Source organism: Onychomys torridus, chromosome 13, assembly GCF_903995425.1.
Source record: "Onychomys torridus chromosome 13, mOncTor1.1, whole genome shotgun sequence".
Lineage (NCBI taxonomy): Eukaryota > Metazoa > Chordata > Mammalia > Rodentia > Cricetidae > Onychomys > Onychomys torridus.
The window spans coordinates 852,189-874,826 of NC_050455.1; the positions used below are offsets into that span (position 1 = coordinate 852,189).

Here is a 22,638-nt window from a genome sequence, read left to right on the forward strand (position 1 = left end):
AATACGTTTTGAAAACATATTTTTGTTATGAAAGGAGAAATCAGTCTTTTGCAAAGATTCAGGCTTTTGCAAAGGATTTCCCAGTGCCATGAGGAGACATAAGCAAGGAAGAGAGAGAAGGTCACTGACTGACTCACAGTAAACACAAGTTGCCAAATGTTATTTCAGTATTCCCATGTGGGGGTGTAAGAGGTAATTTGACCATGAAATTCATTGTTAGCAGATTTAGGTGCAGTCCAGATAGTTTAGTAGAAGAAAATGCTTTTTTTTATAAGGCATCATATTGAAGATTTTCATACTGGTCCATTTATGTGTGTAGATATACCAACTATTACTCCTTCTGACACAGACTGAATAGAATAGGCTGTGAGAATTTCCTGTTAGCATTAGGGTGTCATGGTGAACATTAGATTAGGTATATCTTGTTTTTCTGATAGATTAAGATTCACCTCCCTATAGATAACTGGACTGCTGGCAGTCAAGGTTTCTTAGCCTGAAATGTGAATACTCCTGGTGCAGTATTGAAGGAAGGGATTAATTTATCACCTCTGTGGCTCTGTCTTGAGTTCCACCTGCCAAGCTTTGGCAGTTCTGGCTTGCTACAGCTCATCCACTGCATATTTTCATGCAACATTTTCATGTCACTGATTATTTGGATTCTAGTCACCAATCCTAGTGGATTATTTTGCCGTTGAGGTGGCTGTGTTACCTACATTATATACATGTGTCTACACACACACACACACACACACACACACACACACACACACACACACATGTTATAATCAGGACAAGAATTCAAGAACAGATAAAGAAGCATTTTCTAACCTAAAGTCTTGAAATTTCCATGTTTCTCCTAAAAACTTCATGGTTATACCTCTCAAAGTTCAGTCAAGGAGACATTTTGAGTTAATTTTAGTGTATGGTATATGGTGAGATTCTAAGTTGATCTTTCTATATGTGGCTTTCAGTTGCTCCAGACCATTTTATTTAAGGAAGGAATGGTTTGTTTTGGCTCATGGCATAAGGGTTTGGTCTATGATTGATGGCCTCATGGTTAGACAGACTCTCACAGCAGCAGGAATGTGTAGGCAAAGAGATTGGTTTATTGCATGGCCAGCCAGGAAACAGAGAGTGTGGCCTACTTCCTCTACTCAAGTCTCTCTTCCCAAAGTTCCCATGCCTCCCTCAAACAGTGCCACCAACTGGGGAACCACAAGCCATGAACCTGTGGGGGACATTTCAAATTCAAGTCCTAATACAAGTGCTGCCACTGGCCTCTCCCCATAAGAGGTTCATGGCCATCTCAATATAAAATGCTTTTTGTGTAGTTCAAAAGTCCCCATAAGCATCAATTCTAATATTGTTCTGAAGTATAAGTCTAAAGTCCCTATTGTAATTCAAGCTGATCTGTCATGTGTCCCTCTAAAATAAAAATAAATTACATACTTTTAATATTCAGTGGCACAGAGAGAACATTCCTATTCTAAAGGGGAGGAACAGGACCATAGAAAGAAGAAACATGGCCAAAAACAACTTAAATACAGTGGGGCAAACACTGAGTCCTGCGATGTGTCTGGCTCTAGCAGGTTTGTGCAACCCTGCCCTATGGCGTTGGTGTTTGCAGACCATACGGCTTCTCTGGTGGACTGGGTCTACTTGTTGCTTTCAGCTTTTAGCAAATATTCTTTGTGTTTGGCATTTCTAAAATTCTGTTGTCTCTATTGCAGCCAGGAATTTTTACCCTGATAGCTTTATACATCATCATCTCAGAAGATCCACGCAGGGGATCCAACACTGCTATCCAGACCCACAGGCTTTTATCTGGAATCTTAGTAGAAATTACTATGACCCCAGTAACCCTTGCATTCTTTCTGCCTAAACAAACAGTACTATATGGATGACAAAGTTGCCACTAGCTTAAGTAGTAGCTAGCTGGACCCCTTGAATCATGGTAACAGTGGCCTCTAATACCTGGGCAACAAAACCCAGGAGAACACTTCCCTGAGAAGCCCTCTAGGGGCAGGGCATCCAGGAAGCAATTTCTTCAAAAGTGAGTCTTTCAAATGCGTTTGTAATTCTATACTTTGGAGCTTGTGGTCGTAGGGTATGCAGCTGGGGTTTTCTCCAGACCCGCCCAGTCCTGCAGCCGCTCGGACCCAAGTAAACACATAGATGCTTATATTAATTAAAACTGTTTGGCCTAATGGCTCAGGCTTCTTGCTAGCTAGATCTTACACTTAAATTAACTCATAATTTTTATTTATGTTTAGTCATGTGGCTTGGTACCTTTTCACATCTTGCTTCCTCTGTGTCTGGCTGGTGACTTCTGACTTAGCCTTCCTCTTCCCAGAATTCTCCTCTCTGCTTATCCCACCTATACTATGCTTCATGCCTAGCTACTGGCCAATCAGCATTTTATTTATCAACCAAATCAGAGCAACACATTCACAGCATACAGAGCAATATCCACAGCAAGGGTGTGGCTGATTCCTGAGATACACTTAAAGCACCTTCCTTGTTTCTGTGGTATTAGATGCTTGGCATCTCTTTGCTAGCACTAATCTCTTTTTAAAATACACACACTCACACATGCACATACACACATACACAAACATACACACATATGTACACACTCACACACACATGTGCATACTCACAAACATACATGTACGTACACATATTCACACACACATACATATACAAATACACACACCACACACACACACACACACACACACACACACACACACACACACTTTTCTTGTCTATAACCTTCAATTTGTTTCTTTTCTTTCCAGACTACAGGCTATCAAAAACTCTTCTCTGCTTTTTGTTCTTAATTCTCATTGTAAGTCTGACTAAAAGCTGCCAGCAATAACCATGCCATAGTCTGAATGCTAATCCTTCTTGACATTTCCTTGCCAAATTGAGAAGTTTGTCACCTTTAAACTCAGCCTGTCAGTTTTAAAATATGCAGAAAATATAGACAAACTTTTTGTCAGAGTGTAGTACATGTGGCCTTTAGTAATTTCCAACAGAACCCTTCTTCCAACTTTAAGCTCTGTTGCCCACATTTCAGTGTCTGGTCCTCTGAGCTCCTACTACAGTTTGTTGCCTCTTAGCCCAAATCTCCAAATTTCTCATTTCACTTTTCTGCTTATTCCAATACCTGAAAGTTGTATAAAATACAGGTTATTTAGATTTCATTTTTATTTAAATCTTATATTGTCCCTGAGAGAGTATTATTTTATTGGTATGTACCATTTTTCCAAATAAAGAGGATTTATTTATCCACTATTAGGCCAAAGATGAGCTGCTTAGGCCTGCCAAGACCAGCAGTACAATGGCTTTAGTGAGAATGTCAGAAGGGCCTATTGTATGATTTTGTGGAATGGCTCAATTTTTGTCTCTATAGGCCATTTCTCTCTAGAAAAATACTGTGATTATGTTGTATGATTTGAGATAAAAATGAATATGTTAAAATCATACATCAAAGCACTTTCTTAGTTGGGAATGTAACTCAGTCATATATCACTTGCCTTACATGTATGGGGTACTGGATTTGATTTCCAACCCCACAATAAACTGAAGCATTTTTTTTCAGTTTTTCCCTTCTGATTTTAAATAAATAACTGTAACGTTCACATGAGTGAGCCACTGTAGACAGTGACTTCCTTACAGTTGTAGCCTGTGTAATAGAGGAATAAGAACAACAGATAAGAGGCATGACTCATAGGCTAACACAGGGAAACTTACTGACAAAATGGGCTGGACTTAGCACAGGCACAGACACAGTGGAGCCAGGAGAAAATCTGAAATCAGATTCACATCACATGTGTGTGTTTCAGACTTAGCAGTAGCAACTTGCTGATCAGTGGGACATTCTGTAAATGGTACCCAGAAATTAGAAATCCTATACATAAGTGAAACTGGTCCCATCTTTTATTCTATATACAAAATTAATTCCAGGTAGCTAGAAGATATAAATGTAAAAATGCATGAAGTTTTTAGAAGATTTTTTAAAATATGATTGCAGATCTGGGAGTGATGTCTCAAAAATAGAAACACAAGGTGTTGATTGTAAAAGCACAATTCACTATATTAAAGTAATAACCTCATATTGTTAAAAAGCACCAGAAGAAAAGTAAAAACAAAATCCATAAATTAGGAAGCAACAGGAATATATAAAATTAATAGAGAGCTAGTTCCAAGGGAAAAATCAATACAAAGATATGAGAAATTATATTAATATGCACCTCATAAAACAAGAAACCTGAATAGTTAACAAACATGGAAAGATAACTACCTAGTGCAGTAATTAAGAATACTACATTAAAAATAGGAGAAGTTGCTGGGAATGGCGACACACGCTGTTAATCCCAGCACTTGGAAGGCAGAGGCAGGCAGATGTCTGAGTTCAAGACCAGTGTGGTCTACAAAAAAAGTTCCAGGACAGCTAGAACTACACAGAGAAACACTATCTCAAAGAGGGGGGAGGAAGGAAGAAAGGAAGGGAGGGAAGGAGGAAGGAAAAGAAAGAGAGAGAGAGAAAGGAAAGGGAAATAGGAGAAACCATTATACATCTATTAAATTTGAAGTATGCCAATAGTAAAATGTTGGCAAATTTTCAAACACTAGAAAAAAGCACTGTAGATAAAAGCTTAATTATGGGATTGGAGAGATGGCTCAGAAGTTAAGAGTACTTACTAATCTTGCATAGGATCCAGGTACAATCCCCAGTACCTGTAGGCAGGTAGCTAACAACCACCCATTCCAGGGAGTCTGGCACCCTTGTCTGGTTTCTACAGGCACCTACATGCACATGGTGCACATACAGACAAGCTGGTACCATACAAGCAAAAGTTTCCAGTACTTAAAATATCTAAAATAAAGAATGTTAGTCAATGGTACCACTTTGCAAGTAACTTGTGAGTAGTAGAGTAGAATGTGCATTCTATAATCTAGCTATTTCATGAAGAAATTCTTGCAAGAGATATGTATATGACTCTTCTCCATAAGTGTTCCTCACAAGTGACTAAACTGGAAGCAGCCCAAGTGTTCATCAGCAATATCAAGGAGAAGAAAACTGAAGGTATTTATATAATGAAATACATGTGATAAAGAGTGAAAAAACCACTTCCTATATCAGGCACCATACTTGAGTCTCACAGATAAGATGAATGAACAAGAAAGTCATTCATAAAAGATTCTATCAATATTGTTTCATTAGAAAAATGACAGACCTTAACCATTCAGGGTTGCATGCAAGGCACAGTGAGTATAAACAGAGGGAAGGAGATGGGATAGGGAAGGGGAGGGAGGAGGCTACTGCTTGCTGACTGGTTGTGTTAATTGACTTTCCACTGTTAATCGCAGCAACAAATACCTAAGATAATCAATTTAAAGAGATCAAAGGTTTCTTTTGGCTTATGGCTTCAGAATTTACAGTCTATGGCCAGCAGACCACTGCTTGGGGCCTGTGATGAGACAGAACGCCATCGTGGGGAATCCACGCTGCAGCACTGCTATTCACTGCACAGCAGCAAGGAAGCCTCTGTGAGTGCAGGGAGGCTGTTGCTGTCCTGTTACAAAGGATGCTGTCGTCTGGAACTTCCCAGGATGATGTTCTCTAAAATGTCGATTGGGGAAGGACGGGGGAGGTAGCCCAATAGGTAAAAAATATTTACTGAGCATGTGTGAAGACCCAGCTTTGCATCCCAGAGCCCGATGTAAAAGCCAGGTGGAGTAACACATATATCTGTAATCCTTATGCCCCTGTGGGAAGATGAGAGGTAGAGACAAGAAAGGCCAGCTAGCCTGGCTTACACACCTGTGAACAATGAGAGACCCTGTCTCAAAACCAAATGGAAGGTCAAGACTGACACCCAAGGTTGTCCTGTGACTTCCATATGTGCATTATACTATATGTGCAAACCTCCCTCTCTTATACACCCATGGGTTATACACACACATCACACACACACACACACACACACACACACACACACACACACACACCATATACAAGCAATAAAAAATGTAAGGATGCTATAGCAACCCTGAGCAGACCTGGATGTGTCCTTCCTGTACTTCTTTTTGAGGGGCTGGGAGTTCTAGACAGGGTAGCCCTGGGTGTCCTGGATCTTGCTCTGTAGACCAGACTGGCCTTGAACTGGCCTTGACATCTGCGTGCCTCTGCTTCCCAAGTGCTGGGATGTCTGTCTCCTTCCTGTACTTCTTGACCTCATTGCTTTGCCTCCTGTACAGGGATCTGCTGGTGTCTTGAATGTCCAAGTGGTTCATAATATGCTTCATCTGACTGAGGCCTCCTTACTCACAGACTCTTGGCTTTGCTTCCTTTGCCCTGGACTCCCCGCCCCTCTTGGCAGCTGTCTAGAAAGCAGTTTGTATGAGAAAACATCGTTTGGCTGACCTGAAGAGGTAGCCATGCTTCTCCCAATCTGCTTGAAATTTGTTCCTCTGTGTGCCGTGTCCTTCCCTGCCCAGGGACCTTTCTTCAAGTGTGGTTATATGTTGGCTAGCATATCTGCCCACCCCTTACCAGATATTGAGACCATGTGGCCTCTTACCTTTTTTTTTTTTTTTTCTTTTCTATAAACAACTTAGGGGTAGGACTTGTGTCTTTGTATTTTTTAATGTTTATATCTCAGAGTCAAGTACTTAGCATTTTGAAAATATTTAATAGTTCATACTGAAATGCTTACTTATTTTTATTGTATCAATTCAAAAGATAATCTGGAGCCGGGTGGTGGTGGCACACGCCTTTAATCCCAGCACTCGGGAGGCAGAGCCAGGAGGATCTTTGTGAGTTCGAGGCCAGCCTGGTCTACAGAGTGAGATCCAGGAAAGGCGCAAAGCTACACAGAGAAACCCTGTCTTGAAAAACCAAAAAATAAAAAATAAAAAAAAAAAATAATAATAGTAATAATCTGGATCAATGGTTCTCAATCTGTGGGTCTCAAGCCCTTTGGATCCAATGATCCTTTCACAGGGATCACATATCAGATATTATGCATATCAGATATTTACATTATGATTCATAACAGTTGTAAAATTACAGCTATGAAGTAGCAATGAAAATAACTTTATGGTTGGGGTCACCACATGAGGAACTATATTAAAGGGTCACAGCATTAGGAAGGTTGAGAACCACTGGTCTGGATGAACACAGACTGGTGTATACTAAAGAAAAAGTCAAAGTTTTTCATGATAAAGTGAGATTTTGGTACATGTGTTTCTGTTTTTGAATTTTACCACATATTTTCATAGTTTAAACATCTAGAACTTCTCAGAATTAAGATAAATATATAGAAGATGTTACATTTTACTGATCCCTTCTCAGCATTCTTCATATATGTAGGAATAAAGGACAGTGAACAGCTTGAGTGTTTTAGAGACAGTGTTTCCTGCGTCCCAGTATTCTCTGAGCAGGCTACTCTGGCTGACCAGCAAGCTCCGGGGACCTGTCTGGCAAAGAGAAGACGGGAGGTGGGGCGGTTACAAAGTGGCACCAGGAACCTCAATGGTAGACATACAGGTGTGGCTCTTTTTTCTCCCTTTTATTAAAAATATTCTTTTCTTGAACAGTGTATCTGGACGACAGTTCCCCTCCCTCTACTCCTCCCAGTTCCTCCCCACCTTCCCTGCCACTTAGATCCACTTCCTTTGTGTCTCTCATTAGAAAAGAACAGGCTTCTAAGAGGTAATGATCAAATATAACCAAATAAGATATAATAAGCTAAAACAAAAACCATCAAGTTGGACAAGGTGAACCAAAAAAAAAAAAAAAAAAAAAAGCCCAAGAGAAGGCACAGGAATCAGAGACCTACCTTCTTCACATGCTCGGGAGTCCCATAAAAATACTAACCTGAAAGCTGTAATGTGTATTCAGAGGGCCTGTGCTGCTGCTGCCTCAGTCTCTGTGAGCTCATATGACCTTTGCTCAGTTGATTGAGAGGGTCGTGTTCTCCTGGTCCTCCACCCCCTGGCTCTTACACTCTGCCTCCTCTTCTCTGGTTCTCTGAGATCTGAGGTGTGGCATTTTGATGGAGACATAACATTTAGAACTCTGTGTTCCAAGTTTTCTCTCTCTCTCATTCTCATTCTCTCTCTCTCTCTCTCTCTCTCTCTCTCTGTCTCTCCTCTCTTCTGTCTTCTCTCTCTCCCCCCTCTCTCTCCTCTCTCTCTTCTCTCTCTTCTGTCTTCTCTCTTCTCTCTCTCTCCCCCCCTCTCTCTCTTCTCCTCTCTCTCTCTCTCTCTCTCTCTCTCTCCCTCCCCCCTCTCTCCCCCTCTCCCCCCCTCTCTCTGTATCTGTCTAATGTCTGGCTATGGACCTCTTATGTTTCCATCTGCTGCTAGAGTAAGGTTCTGTGTTTACTATTTTACCCATAGACCCTAGCAAAGTTTTTTAACCTGTGAGAAGAGCTAAAAAAAAAAAAAAAAAATGTTTAATAAGTAAATAGAGGCTGAAGCAGTGGTGGCACACGCCTTTTATCCCAGCATTCAAAAGAGAGGTAGAAGCAGGCAGATCTCTGAGTTCAAGGCCAGCCTGGTCTACAGAGTGAATGCCAGGACAGCCAGGGCTACACAGAGAAACTCTGTCTTAGGGCAGGGAAAAGCAAATAGGGGTATCATTGGAATTCAGGGTGATAGGTACCAGAACGTGTCTCTTGAATTTGGGAATTAGGTCATTGGTTACTTTACCAAAGCAGTTATATTGGAATAGAATCTTAGCTTTTAAATTACTGTGTGAGGTAGTGAGAGGCTCAGCCTTGCTATCCAGCCTGACAACCTGACAATCCCTAGATCCTACTATGGAAGGAGATGACTCCTACTGTCCTGTCTCCACCACATGTGTGCTGTGGCAGGTGCCCATGTGTGTACACACAAAAATAGATAACACATAAGTTAATATATGTTAGGAAATTAAAACCAGAGGCCAAGAGATGGCTCAGCATATAATCGTCTTCCAGGAGACCAGAGTTTAGTTCCCAGCACTCACATCAGGCGCTCACAACCACCTGTAACTCTAGTTTCAAGGAATCTGAATCTTCTGGCTTTCTCCAGCATACACATGATGCACAAACATACACACATACACATAAAATAAAAATAAATAAATTAGGGGCTGGAGAGATGGCTCAGCGGTTAAGAGCACTGGCTGTTCTTCCAGAGGTCCTGAGTTCAATTCCGAGCGACCACATGGTGGCTCCCAACCATCTGTAATGAGATCTGGTGCCCTCTTATGGCCTTGCAAGCATGCATGTAGGCAGAACACTGTATACATAATAAATAAATAAATCTTTAAAAAATTAATTAATTAATTAAAAATTAAAATCAATACTTAAACTTTTACTTTATATATTTAATAAACACTTCCAATACCAGTTGTCAACTTAAATGTAAGCATTTTTATTTTTATTTATGAAAAACAATTTATTCTAATGTTTTGAAATTTTAACATTTTTAACACTAGCTATTGTGCTGGCTAGTTTTATGTCAACTTGAAACAAGCTAGAGTCATCAGAGAGGAGGGAGCCTCAACTGAGGAAATGTCTCTACAATATCAGCTGTGGCCAGGCGGTGGTGGTGCGTGCCTTTGATCCCAGCACTCGGGAGGCAGAGACAGGTGGATCTCTGTGAATTTGAGGCCAGCCTGGGCTACAGAGTAAGACCCAAGAAAGGCACAAAGCTACCTGTCTCGGAAAAAAAAAATCAGGCTGTGGGCAAGCCTGTAGGACATCTTCTTAACTAGTGATCAATGGGGGAGGGTCCAGCTCATGTTGGGTGCTGCTATCCCTGGCTTAGTGGTCCTGGGTTCTATAAGAAAGCAGGCTGAGCAAGCCATGGAGAACAGCACTCCTCCATGGCCTCTGCATCAGTTCCCACCTCCAGGTCCCTGCCTCAAGTTCCTGTCCTGACTTCTTTTGGTAATGAACTGTGAGGTAGAAGTGTAAGCTGAATAAACCCTTTTCTCCCCTACTTGCTTTTGGTCTTTGGTCATGGTGTTTCATCACAGCAATAGAAACCCTAACTAAGATACCTGTGTGCATGTGTTTATACATGTGTACATATATGATGTGTTCATATGTGTAGAGTAAGTTTCTCTTCTATACCACCTGGTTTCTACATGCCTGTCTGCAAGCAGATAATCACTGAAACTTCTTTCTTATGCACCTGTTACGACTTGAGCATGATGGACTGAGACCATGAGGCAAGATCAGCCTTCCTCTCTGTGAGTTGCTTCTGCCAGGGGTTTGTTCACACCAATACAAAAGGAGTAAGACGTCTTTCTAGACATTCCTTTATCTATTTAATCAAGCACAAATGCACGTTCTTCCTGATACACCTTGCTTGCTCCAAAGGCAACAGATTTTGCACACTGCCTGCATTTCTTACTTCTGTGTTGCTGTGTCTGAGAGGTCTTTCCAGGTAGAGAGCTTCCTCACTGGTGCTGTGTATTTGCAGGCTCCCCAGATGTACCATAATTCTTTAGCCTGACCCAGGACTGGAGAGGTCTACATTGCTTCTTAATAATTCAGCAATGAGTACATCAACACATATCATTTCTTACTCGTGCATCCATGTCCAGGAATTGCTGGGCTAAATATAAATATGTACTCATCTATAATTTCCATAGATCTAGTCTCCAGGCAGGTTGAACCAGTGTATCATGGCAGTTTGTATTTGCACAGGTGCTAACAGAATGTATTATGGAAACCTTTGAATTTGTGTCGCTCTGATAGCAAACAGTAACATCTGAGTGTAGTTTTGACTTCCGTTTCCCTTACTATTGACATTTAATCTCTTAAGATATTTAACTTTTCTATAAGACATATTTGTATTTTTTGCCTGTTTCTTTTTTAAATTGTTGATATGGTTTGGATCCCAATAGAATCAAAGCCTAAGATAAGAACTTGAATATTGTATTTTATTTGGGAAATGATCCCTAAAAGCAGGAGTAAGCTAGCAAAACCACATAGTTTTCTGTGTGATTGTTATAACCCAGGAAGGTCCAAGTCTATCAAATTCATTAAGAAGCATGCAGAAGGCCTTCCAGAATTGCCTTCTAAAGATGGGAGGCCTCTATTCACAGAGGCAATAACTACTTGAGGACTGCCTCTGAAAGCATTGTACTTCCTCACATTTCTGGACTGGTTTACAGGGTTCAAGAATCTTGATAGCCTTGAAGAAGGCCCAGACACAAAAAGCTGGAGAAAACAAATATGAACTTGTAGGAGTCTTTCTCCAAGAGAGTGTATTCACAGGGCACTGTCCACTGGAGCCCTTGCATGGAAGGTGACCGATGAGATGCAGGGCAACAAGCAGTAGCTATTTTCTTTCTGGAATCTGTTGACCATGCTGCCACTTATATGGGTTTCATCTGCCTTATAATTTTACTCACAGCATTTTTTTCTTTTTTAAGATTTATTTATATTGGGGACATACTTGCAGCATTTTTGAATAATGGTTTCATTGATATTGATGTGTGATTCATATATAACTCAGCCATTAAAAGTTTGTAAGTCAATGGATGTAGTGAGTTATTGGTACATGATCTCACATAAATCTCAGCAAAGCCTTGGTCCTCTTGCCTCAGTGCACCACCGTGCCTGGTAAAGTATCTCAGCAACCTGAGAAGATTCCTCACAGTCCTACTTGATCCCTCCTCACCCACTAACAGCCCTGAGTCTGCCTTCTGTCAACGCTGGGCATTTTATTGACATTTACCAGCCAGCTTCCTTCATCTGACTCATTTGTGGCAAATGCCAGTGATCATTCCTTCCCCTGATGAGTACCATTCTGTTGTCTAAACAAACTGAAATTTGTTCATCCATTTATCAATTAATGAGTAATGTGGAAACTTAGAGAAATATCAATGGGGCTCACTGGAGGGTTTTATGTACAGCATGTTCAATTTCCAGCCAACAGTCAGTCAACCAATGAAATGAAGATAATTCTGCTGTGAACATTCATGGCAGGTTTTGTTTTTTTTTTTTTTGGTTTTTTGTTGTTGTTGTTGTTGTTGTTGTATAGACATATGTTTTCACTTCTCTTTCATTTCATGCCTGGGAGAGTTCTGGTTCATACATTAACACTGCAATGGAGGAACCATTGCCAATAAGGCTGCCCCATTCTGTGCTTTGACACACAGTGGCTAAGGGTCCAGTGTTTCCAGACCCTTGCTGGTGCTGCTTCCTTCCCCTTTTATTGCAGCGTTCTCAGAGGAAGTAGTAACTCGCTGTAGCTTTGGTTTGCATTCCTCTAGTTTCTAATTGTGTTTAGCAGTTTTTCTTTTGTTTTTCTTTTGTCTTGTTTATTGTTTTTTTGAGACAGGGTTTCTCTGTGTAGCTCTGGCTGTCCTTGAATTTGCTCTGTAGACCTGACTGATGGTCCTCGAAATCAGAGCTCCACCTGCCTCTGCCTCCCAAGTGCTGGGATTAAAGGTGTGCACCACCACCTCCTGGTTTAGCAGTTTTTTTATACACTTATTGACTATGTGTGTGTTTTAGGAAATGAATATATAATTCATTGGCCCCCTTTTTAGCTGGCTGCTTATTTTTTATAGACTTACAAGGACTTTACATATTTGGGGCATAAATCTTTTGCAAAGGTTTTTTCCCATTCTGCAGATATTCTCTGTCTCTCTGTCTCTGTCTCTGTCTCTCCCTCCCTCCCTCCCTTCCTCTGCCTTTTCCAGGGTGCTGAGACTGAAGGTGTGCACCACCACACCCAGCTCTTTCACTCTATGATTATGTTCTTTGAAGTACAAAGTTTTTCTTCAGTTTTGATGAAATCCAACTCATTTATGTTTTCTTTAGTCACTTACGGCCTTGGCTCACACCTAACAAACCATTGCCTAACTCAGCATCACTTCTGTGTTTTCTGAGAGTGTTATAGCTTTAGCTGTTACATGTAGCTGTTATATATTTTTAGAGATAGGGTCTCACTATGCCACCCTAGTAGGCCTGGAACTCACAGAGATCCTAGCCATTACATTTAAATCCATTTTAAGTTCATTTTTATGTGTGATGTGACAGTTGAGGACCATTGTATAGGCTAACTAGTTATCCCCAAACTAATTACTGAAAAAAAATTGTTTTCTTACCCAGTGAATTTTCCTAACACATTCAATTGATCATAAAAATCAAAGGGTTTATATAAAGACTTTAAATGAGATTTTCTTATCTGTGTGTATCCTATGCCAATACCACATGTATAGTGTTGTATGAGGTTCTGGCACGGGAAAAGGAAGTTCTCTAGCTATTCTTTCTATAAATTACTTTGGTTTCCTTGAGTCCCTTGTGTTTCCATGTGAATGTTAGGATTGGCTTGCCAATTTCTAGGAAGAAGCAGGTTGGAATATTGGTTCAGCTTTCAGGAAACCTTCCAAACACTTGGGCCATCTTATCACTACTAAGTCTTTTGGTCCATGAGCGCATGGCGTCTTCCCATTTACTAGTTGTTGTTTTTGTTTGGTTTGGTTTTTTGAGACAGAGTTTTTCTGTGTGGCCTCGCTGTCCTGGAACTCACTCTGTAGGCCAGGCTGGCCTTGAACTCACAGAGATCCACCTGCCTCTGCCTCTCAAGTGCTGGGAGTAAAGTCGTGCACTGCCACCACCCAGTTACTTAGTTTTCTTTAACATTTCATAGTATAAGCTTTTACTGCTTTTGTACAGTTTATTCATAGTTATAATTTAAATACTTTTATAAACAGAATTTAATACTGAATGATCATACTAAATATAATCAATAAATTTAGATACTGCATTCTTTATAACAATTTGCTGTATTTTATTGTGTGCATGCTAACAAATTCAGCTTTTTTACATGTGTGTTGGAGAGCTGAACTCAGGTCTGAACCATGCTTGTCATCATTCTGTGTATCTACTGGGCCATCCCTCTGCTTCCACACCCTTTTAAAATATGATGTTTTCATTAATTCTTTGAGAATTTAGTATATACATACAATGCATTTAGATCATATTCATCCTCCGCCCTTCCCCTTACTTCCCTATAGTATAGTCCTTACCCCACTGGCTCCTCCCAACTTCACATCCTCTTTTTATTTTTTTCTTAATAACTCACTGAGTCCAATTTGCTCTGTCTATATACTCATGGCTGTCCCCCATATATGGTAGACCTACCAGAGACCACACCCTTAAAGAAAACTGATTCTCCCTCCCCTAGCAGCCATCAATTGCCTAGAGTTCCTCAGCTAGAGCGGGAGCTGATCCATCCCCATCCATGATGATTTTAGGCAGGTCTCTGTGGCTACAGCTGCTGTGAGTTCATGAGTCCTGCCATATCTAGAAGGCAGCCCTCATCCTTACCCCAGGCCTGCCCAGCCTTTCACGTCTGTAGTCTTCCCATCCCTTCTTCCATGGTATTCCCTGAGCCTTGGGAGATAATGGGGAATAGCCATCCATTTTTGACCAGTTGTGAGTTTCTGTGTTAGCCACCGTCCACTGCACAAAGAGGCCTGAGAGCTCCATGGATCTATGAGCAGAGAGATACAGAAGGGGGAAGTCTGACTCTATGTCCATGTACCCAGATGATAATAGCAGGTTCCCACTTAGGGCCTGGAGCTCCTTAGCTATGGCTCTTTGTCAGGTATGCAGGCCCATGCACTTCCTTCCTAGGGAGCCAGCCTTAAAGCCACTCAGAAAGCCATTGCTTATCTCATAACGTCCATGTTGCTGTTGCATCCATGGCACAGCCCATCATGCTGGTCATCACTGTAACTCTCGGGGTTCACAGCTGGTGAAATGGCTGATGCATTTCTCCCTCAGCAGCTGGCTTAGCACCTTCTGATACTGAAAGCTAGGCAGCAGGGAAGCCCACTCCATTTCTCTGGTGAGTTACTATCTATCTCGGGCTGACCTTGAACTTGCAATTCTTATGTGTTATTCTTTCACATATGTGGATTGCAGGCAAATATCACAGCACTTGTCGATCCAGTGCTGGGAAGTCATAGACAGGAGGATATCTGAGGCTCACTAGCTAGCTGCTTTTGCCAAGTCAATGAGCTCCTGTTTCACTGAAACCCTTCTCAAAAACTAGAGTGGAGAGCAATTGAGGTAGATGCCTGACATGATTTCTGCCCTCCACACATGCCTGCACACATGTGCACATGCACCTACTTCTGCACATACAAATTCATACACATATGACTGCATACAGGCACAAGCATGTACACACACACAAGAAACTTATCTGAATAGATGTGTACATTTAAATGTATTTTTGAAGGAACTATGGACATAATTTGGATATGGGCCAATAACAGATCATCTGAGATTGACCAACTTCCATGACCTAAAGTACTAAAGTATTACATGGATCAAGTAAATTAATATATTTGAAGCACATACAGTAGCCCCTAACACCTAACTCCAGTGCAAGTTCATTGAATAAAAAATAATTAAACCTGAATGAAAGAAATTGACCTTTCTAAAACATCTGAATAGTGCCAGGAAGAAGCTAAACCCTCCCTTCTGCTTTTCCTCAGCTCACCCATGCCAGATTAACTTTCTTCCTGCGTATATAAATGCTTGCTAATTTAAACAACCTCTCTCATTTTAAAGATTCGCCGGTTCTCAGTCCAGCTAATTCTGCAATCAATTTAAGTGGCGCTCAGGACCTGACCTGGAATAAGAATGTTGTGAAACCACTGCCTTTATCTTTGCAGGTTGTAGGGAAGACTTTTGTTGCAGGTGATGTTTTCCTTCCTTCCTTTTTCTTTTCATAAATACCAAATGACTTATGTGAAATTTAATTGACAAATTAGTATTTGAAAACAGACACCCCTTCTACCTGCCAGTCAAGACAGCCATGGAACTGCCTAAAATAATGCAATATTGGACAAAGCTTTGCTCTCTGGGTTCCAACCAGAGGAGTCACAGTGGCATTCAGTGCACAGAGAACTAGAGTTTGGTTCCTTCGACAAACATTTCCCATGTTCCAGCTGTGACTAGCACCCAAGGTTATAAAACAAGTAATACCTGACCCCAAATGTCTCATAATCCAGGGAAGGTGATGGAATTTACCAGACCTTTTCGAGGTGCTGTAGCCAGCATTTTAGCAATGACTAGGGGTGGATCCTGACAGGAGATTGGTCTTAAAGTGAGGATGTTGGTACTGTCCAAAGGAATGAGGGAAAGACAGTTCATATTCCAGTGATAGCAGAAATGCATGACAAAAGGAACCTGGGAGCTGGTGTGGAGATGCACACCTCTAATCCCAGCACTCGGGAGGCAGAGGCAGGTAGATCTCTGTGAGTTCGAGGCCAGCCTGGTCTACAGAGTGAGATCCACGACAGTCAGGGCTACACAGAGAAACTCTGTTTTGAAAAACAAACAACAAATAAATAAAAAACAAACAAGAGAGAGGGTCCGAGGAGAAGGAAAGGAGGAAAACTATAAGACATGTGAGAACTTTCTTACATTTTGGACTTGAAACATAAATGTATAACTCAAAGTGGCAGAAGGCAGTCACAGAAAGGCAGACTGAGGAGCATAGATTTTACCCTAAATTTATGGAGCAGAGAACCGACCTATTCTGGTTTGAATTTGAACCCGATGTTTTTGGCAGTAACGTGTGAGAGACAAGAGGTAAGAGTTCTTCCGTGAGGTCATTTCATTAGTCAAGTGAGAGGTGCTGAGGTCCCTAGCCAGAGTGACATCAGGTCGGAGAAGGGTAGACAAAATGGAGAGCTGCTCAGGAAATGAAATCAGATGGGTTAGCAGATCAATGTGGTCCTGAAAGAGAAAGTGCCTCAGCCAACACCCATCTTACTGGGCTAATGATGCCATCACCTGAGACAGGGACTGTGGGAGGGGAGCAGACTATCTAGAAGGAGATCACGTGGACACGAGGATTCTGAGTAAGTGGAACCATTCATCACCCACTTATTGATGGATGGTATAGAGCGGTGCTACCGACATGTTGGTAAAACCACCACAGTTAATATTAGCCATGAAAGATACATGACGACACAGGCTATGAATGAAGGATGCAATCCTAGAAAAAGCCAGTGCTTAAGGAGAAGAAATGGTAAGACAAAGAGCCTATCATTCTGGGACATGTTCCAAAAGTTAGACATCACAGTTTACAAAAACCTTGCTTTTTACTTTAGCCCAGCAACTCTTACAGTATTTATCTCCTAGTTAGATTTTAGATATGAACAAACTAAAGTCAAGTTTTCACAATGGTGAAAAAAATTAATGAAGTAACAAATAAGTAATCAAGGCAATTACTAAAATCATCCAGTTGACTCCATAATGCAAGAATTATGCTCAGCAGTTAAGAATGTATGCTGCAAGCTGGGCAATGGTGGCACACATCTTTAATCTCAGCACTCGGGAGGCAGAGGCAGGTGAATCTCTGTGAATTTGAGGCCAGCCTGGTCTACAGAGCTAGTTTTAGGACAGCCAGGGCTACACAGAGAAATCCTATCTCAAAAAACCAAAATGAAAAGGAATGCATGCTGCTTCTGACAAAGAATGGGAGTTTGATTCCCAGTTCCTACCTCCAGCAACTCCCAACTGCCTACAACTTCAGGACCAGGGGATCTGATGGCTCTGTGGTTACCACATGCATATGCACAAACCCCCACATAGATGCACATAATTAAAATGAAAATGAAAATTTATTTGATTTACTTATTATTTTGTTTTGTTTTATCCAAGGCAGTGTTTTTCTGTGTTCCCTAGCTGTTCTAGAACTCAATCAAGTTCTAGTAGAGCAGGCTGGCCTCAAACTCACAGAGATCCACCTACCTCTGCCTCCTGAGTTCTGGGATTAAAGGAGAGTTCCACTGCACCTGGTCCCTAAAAATGAAATTTTAAAAAGAAAAAGAGGCTGACAAATTATGAATCCCCACTAATCATCCCTAATATCCTCAGAAGAGAGAAATCTTCCACATCCTCACATCCTAACATCCTCTCTGCCTCCTGGTGGATATTTACAGCTGTCTTTGAGATTCTTTTGGGAAAAAAAAAAAGAGTATGAATTTGACCAGGCCCCTGACAATTAGTTCATTGGAAGTACAGTGGACCCAAGGATGTTCGATGATACTAGGGACATTAAGTCAGCAAATTCTTCAAGATTTTAAAAAAGAAAAATAATCACAAGAAATATTTTTAAAAGAAAAGAAATTAATTTTTTTAGATTAAAGGAAACCTAAAATGGCTGGAGAAATGACTCAGTGGTTAAGAAAGTGTACTATTTTCAGTTCCCAGCACCCACATCAGGTGGCTCACAACTGCCTGTAACTTCAGCTCCAGGGTATCTAACCTCTCTTTGGACATAAGCACTACATGAAGGAACACACACACACACAATTAAAAATAATAAAAGTAAATCTTGCATTTAAAAAAAAACCTAAAGCATATGCCACCTAAGTTCAAACACATAGTTCTTTTTTCAATTTCAGTTTGAACAAGCCATTTCTTTAAGCTATTTCTGAGGTAACTGAGAAAATTTAGAATACTGGTGGGACATTTGATGATATTAAATTATTAATCACTGCTGATTTTAAGTATAATAATTGTATTGCAAATATATTTTTAAAGTTCTTTTAGCAGTATCTATAGAAGTGCTTATCAATAAAATTATAGATGGTTCGGTTGCTTCCAACTAACCAGAACACTGCATCTGTGCTGGGAAAGCAGGTCAGCATATGATGAGTGAGACAGGCTGCCTGAGGTGAATGTGAGACCCGGGCAGTGGGTATATAAATATGCCTTTCACTGTTCTCTCCCCTTTTGTATGTTGGAAATTTTCCATGAAGTAGAATTAAAATTCTATTAAGTTTTCCCTTTTATTTACCTACTATCTCCAAAGACTTCTTCTAAAAGATTTCTTACAGTAAATTATTCCTGGGAACTTCTACATTTTTAATTTATTCTGGTCACTGACATGCTTGACAGTTAAGTTTAATGAAGGTAATTGCTCTGATAGTTGTAGTTGGTTTTATGTAACTAGGCTGAGTCCCATCTATGAAGTTTCCCTGAATCCTCAAGTGTGAGGTTTACCAAATGTCTCCTGCTTCACAGTGTTCTCCAAACCTCTGTTCTGAACTGCTGCTTTTCTATTCTACAGAAGCAGCAAATGGGGCCACTAGCCATGGAGGAAAGAGTGGTACATCCAGTTCTACTCCATCCCGCCCTGGGAACTACTCTTTGTCACCAAGACCTAGCTACACATCCATAGACCAAGGTACAGTGTGTATGTGTGTGTGTGTGTGTGTGTGAGAGAGAGAGAGAGAGAGAGAGAGAGAGAGAGAGAGAGAGAAAGAGAGAGAGAGAGAGAGAGATGGGGGCTATGTGCATATGTACTTGTACTGGAGACCAGAGGTCTATATTAGTTGTCTTCCCCTATAGCTCTACACATTATTCTTTGAGACAGGGTCTCTTACTGAACCCAGAGTCCATAGACTTGGTAGACTGGCTGTTCAGTAATCCCCAGGATCCTCCTGTCTGCACAGCAGTGATTTTAAAGACATGTGCCTCTGTGCTTGGCTTTTTTACATGGATTCTGAAGATTGTTCTCGGACCTCATGTTTGTGGGGCACTTTACCAACTGAACCATCCCTTTAACCCGGTGCTACAGATTTTTGAACAATTAATTATCTGAACACATACTGTAGAGCCTTCCCTTTGCTTAAAACACAACATTTGAAAGTTTATGATTGATGTAAACAGTAACTGTTAAATGTCTTGATGATTCTACATGATTAAACCTAACTTGGAAATCAGTATTTAATAAAAATTATAACAAAGAATCTTGAAAACTCATATCTGTCTGTTAGTTACCAAAGTACAGAACTCTATTTGAAAAGATTCATATGACACGAGATACTTTTTCTCCATTTACCAGGTAGATTTGTACCAAAACTTAACAGAGATGGCAATAGAATCAAATTAAATAATCTGTTTAAAATTGTTAAGTGTAAAACAGCATGTGGTTACAATTGTTCATGTGGTGTCGGATTGATATGTGACTTTTTCTAACTTCGTCATTGCCCCTCTCTGACCCTCTGAGTAGATCAAAGGCAAGGCCCTATGATCCCTTGGTATTCTTTCTTTCTTCCCCATTGCTGAGGACAAAGCTGTTTTCCTTTTTGTTTTCAGCTAACATGTTCATTTCTGGCCCACCAAAGAAACGCCACCGGGGATGGTACCCTGGGTCACCTGTCTCCCAGCCTGCTCTAGTTGTGCCTGTTCCTACGGTTCGTCCTCTTTCAAGAACTGGTGAGAGTTAACTGAAGATGTGTTTAAATGGTTCTCTTTAATTAGCAGAAAAAAGTTCTGCTCCTGCCCTTATCCTTTAAAGACAAATGCCCTCAATTAATCTTTGTGATTAGTATTATGTAAGAGTATTGATAGTAGTTAATATTTTGTCTCCATAATGTGGTCCTTCCCTATAAGTTTGTGTACTATTACAACTGATCATAGTTTTAACCATGTAATTGATAAGTCATTTGTTGCATAGGGCCTGATGCTAACAACCACCACAGGGACTTGCTTTGTCAGCAATGGTGTCAGGGTGGACCTTCTGTGATGTGTTCTCTGTATGATACTTCTTGATTACTTTGCCTTCATAGTTTAGTCTGTAGCTATGTTACAAAGAGTTACCTGCCTCTCCCTTATATTATCCAGACTGTGTCCGAAGGTGTCCACAGCTAAGTGTTCAAACATTCGTCTACCTGTTCTACTGAGTTGACAGTAACAAGTGTTCCAACCCCAAGAAGTACACAGGGGTCTTTACACTTTTTAATTTGCTTAAATATTCTAAAGACTGATAGAAATCTCATATTTGCAAAGAGCTATGGCATATGTTACCACAGTTGCTTCCAGATAGAAATGATTAATAATGAGTATCTGTCACATGTTTCTGTTTTCAGATTTATGTAATGGAAAACCACACCTTTGGTCACTAGGGCATGGTAAATATGAAATACAAAGCTAAATCCAAAAGATTGCTTAGAGGAAGCCACCAGAATTCTCTGTGGTCATTATCCACATTGAAATGATTGTGGATGTAAATTATTGGACTTCTGTAACTTCTAAAGTATTAAAACTGCATTGTCTCCTGAGGTTTTCCAGTTAGCCCCCATGCCTAATCTTTCTTGTCAAACAACTTTTTTTCTTTCCAGAGCCCCTCTTACCTTCCCAAGTTCCACAGACCCCATTAACTGGAATTCTCCAGCCGCGGCCTGTCCCTGCAGGAGAAACTGTGATTGTTCCTGAGAACCTGCTGAGTAACTCAGGAGTTAGACCAGTGATCCTGATAGGTAAGGGAGAGGAATTCTATCATCTAGACTCCTTCTTATCCAGCCCCTGGACACTCATGAGTATGTGTGTTGGTCTTTATTGATTGTATCAGCTTCCCTTGGCCAGTGCCTTCATGTGGTGTTAAGCATGTGGGTTGAAGCTGAAAATAACACTCTCACCCTTGAGAATCTATACAGTGGGGGAGTCAGGAAACAACAGTTACTATACACTTGGATAACATCATGACACATTGGAATATGAGAGCTAGCAGAGGTTCACAGCCAAGAGTTTCAGGGAGTCTTGGGAGATAGGGTTTACCCTTCTGTCTGGAAGGGTCTTAGAAAACTTTCAGACGCTGAGATTCAAGCTGTGTGCTGAAGCCTGCTCAAAGTGGACAGATTGAGGAAGGGGCAGACAGGAAGCCAATCCTCCAAGCAAAGAAACAAATGAAGCCAGCCAGCTAACAGACCTCACTCCAGCACACCAGGCATGCCCTGGGGCGGCGGTCTCTGTGAGTCAGTCCTCCAGGCTGCTGACTGCCAGTGAAAGTATGAGGGTGTTTAGGGGTCTCAATTCTGGGATTCCAACTCTTTCATTCTCCAACTAATTGAGTACCTTGCACGCTCATATCTAAAGGCCTCAGAGACAGGCAGGTCTAGACCAGAGGGAGACTGCCTGTTTTCTTTCCATGATAAAGCAGGCAGGGTGTGCTAACATGAGTCATTATCGGCTCCTGTGGTGGCCTGACTCTGTTGACTTGAGCGTTTTTCCTTCAAGCTTTATCAGGTCACCCTATCCACTGATCTTGGGTCTGGTGGTATTGGGGGAATCCCAGTGGTTTAAATTCCAATGGCTCAGGAGGTTCTTAGCATCAGCATAATGCAGCTAAGCCTTGGAAAGATGAGGAATGTGGGGGCCTTTGTTCTTTTGACACGTGGCTTTTAGAAAGTCTCACAGAGACCAAATGTGGTGGCACATGCCCTTAGTCCCAACATGGGAGGTCTCTGTGAGTTCAAGGCTAACCTAGTCTACATATTGAGTTCTATCCAGAGCCACTTAGTGGGACCCTATCTTGAAAGAAAGTCTCACAGAGAAGGATAATTCTCTTTACTGCACCACCAAAGCAGGGTACCTTTTCAATATATTTCTATACTATATAAGGTACTTTGAAGCATCCCTGGCATTCAGAAAAACTAACAAAAAACACCAGTACAGGGGCTAAAGTGATGGATGAGTTGCTAAGAGCACTTGCTGCTCTTGCAGAGAACCCAGGGTCAGATCCTAGCACCCATGTGATGGCTCACAACCATCCTTAGTTCCAGTTTCAGGGGATCCA

At 41.1% G+C, this 22,638-nt stretch overlaps 1 protein-coding gene across 1 annotated transcript in view; it reads left to right on the forward strand.

Annotated features, from left to right (window-relative positions):
• Greb1l (GREB1 like retinoic acid receptor coactivator) overlaps nt 1-22,638 on the forward strand; it is a 132,993-nt gene that overhangs the window by 38,253 nt on the left and 72,102 nt on the right. The window contains exons 7-9 of the mRNA XM_036204260.1: nt 19,129-19,245; nt 20,160-20,279; nt 21,185-21,322. Coding sequence (XP_036060153.1) covers nt 19,129-19,245; nt 20,160-20,279; nt 21,185-21,322 — 375 coding nt within the window. The remainder of the gene's footprint in view (nt 1-19,128; nt 19,246-20,159; nt 20,280-21,184; nt 21,323-22,638) is intronic.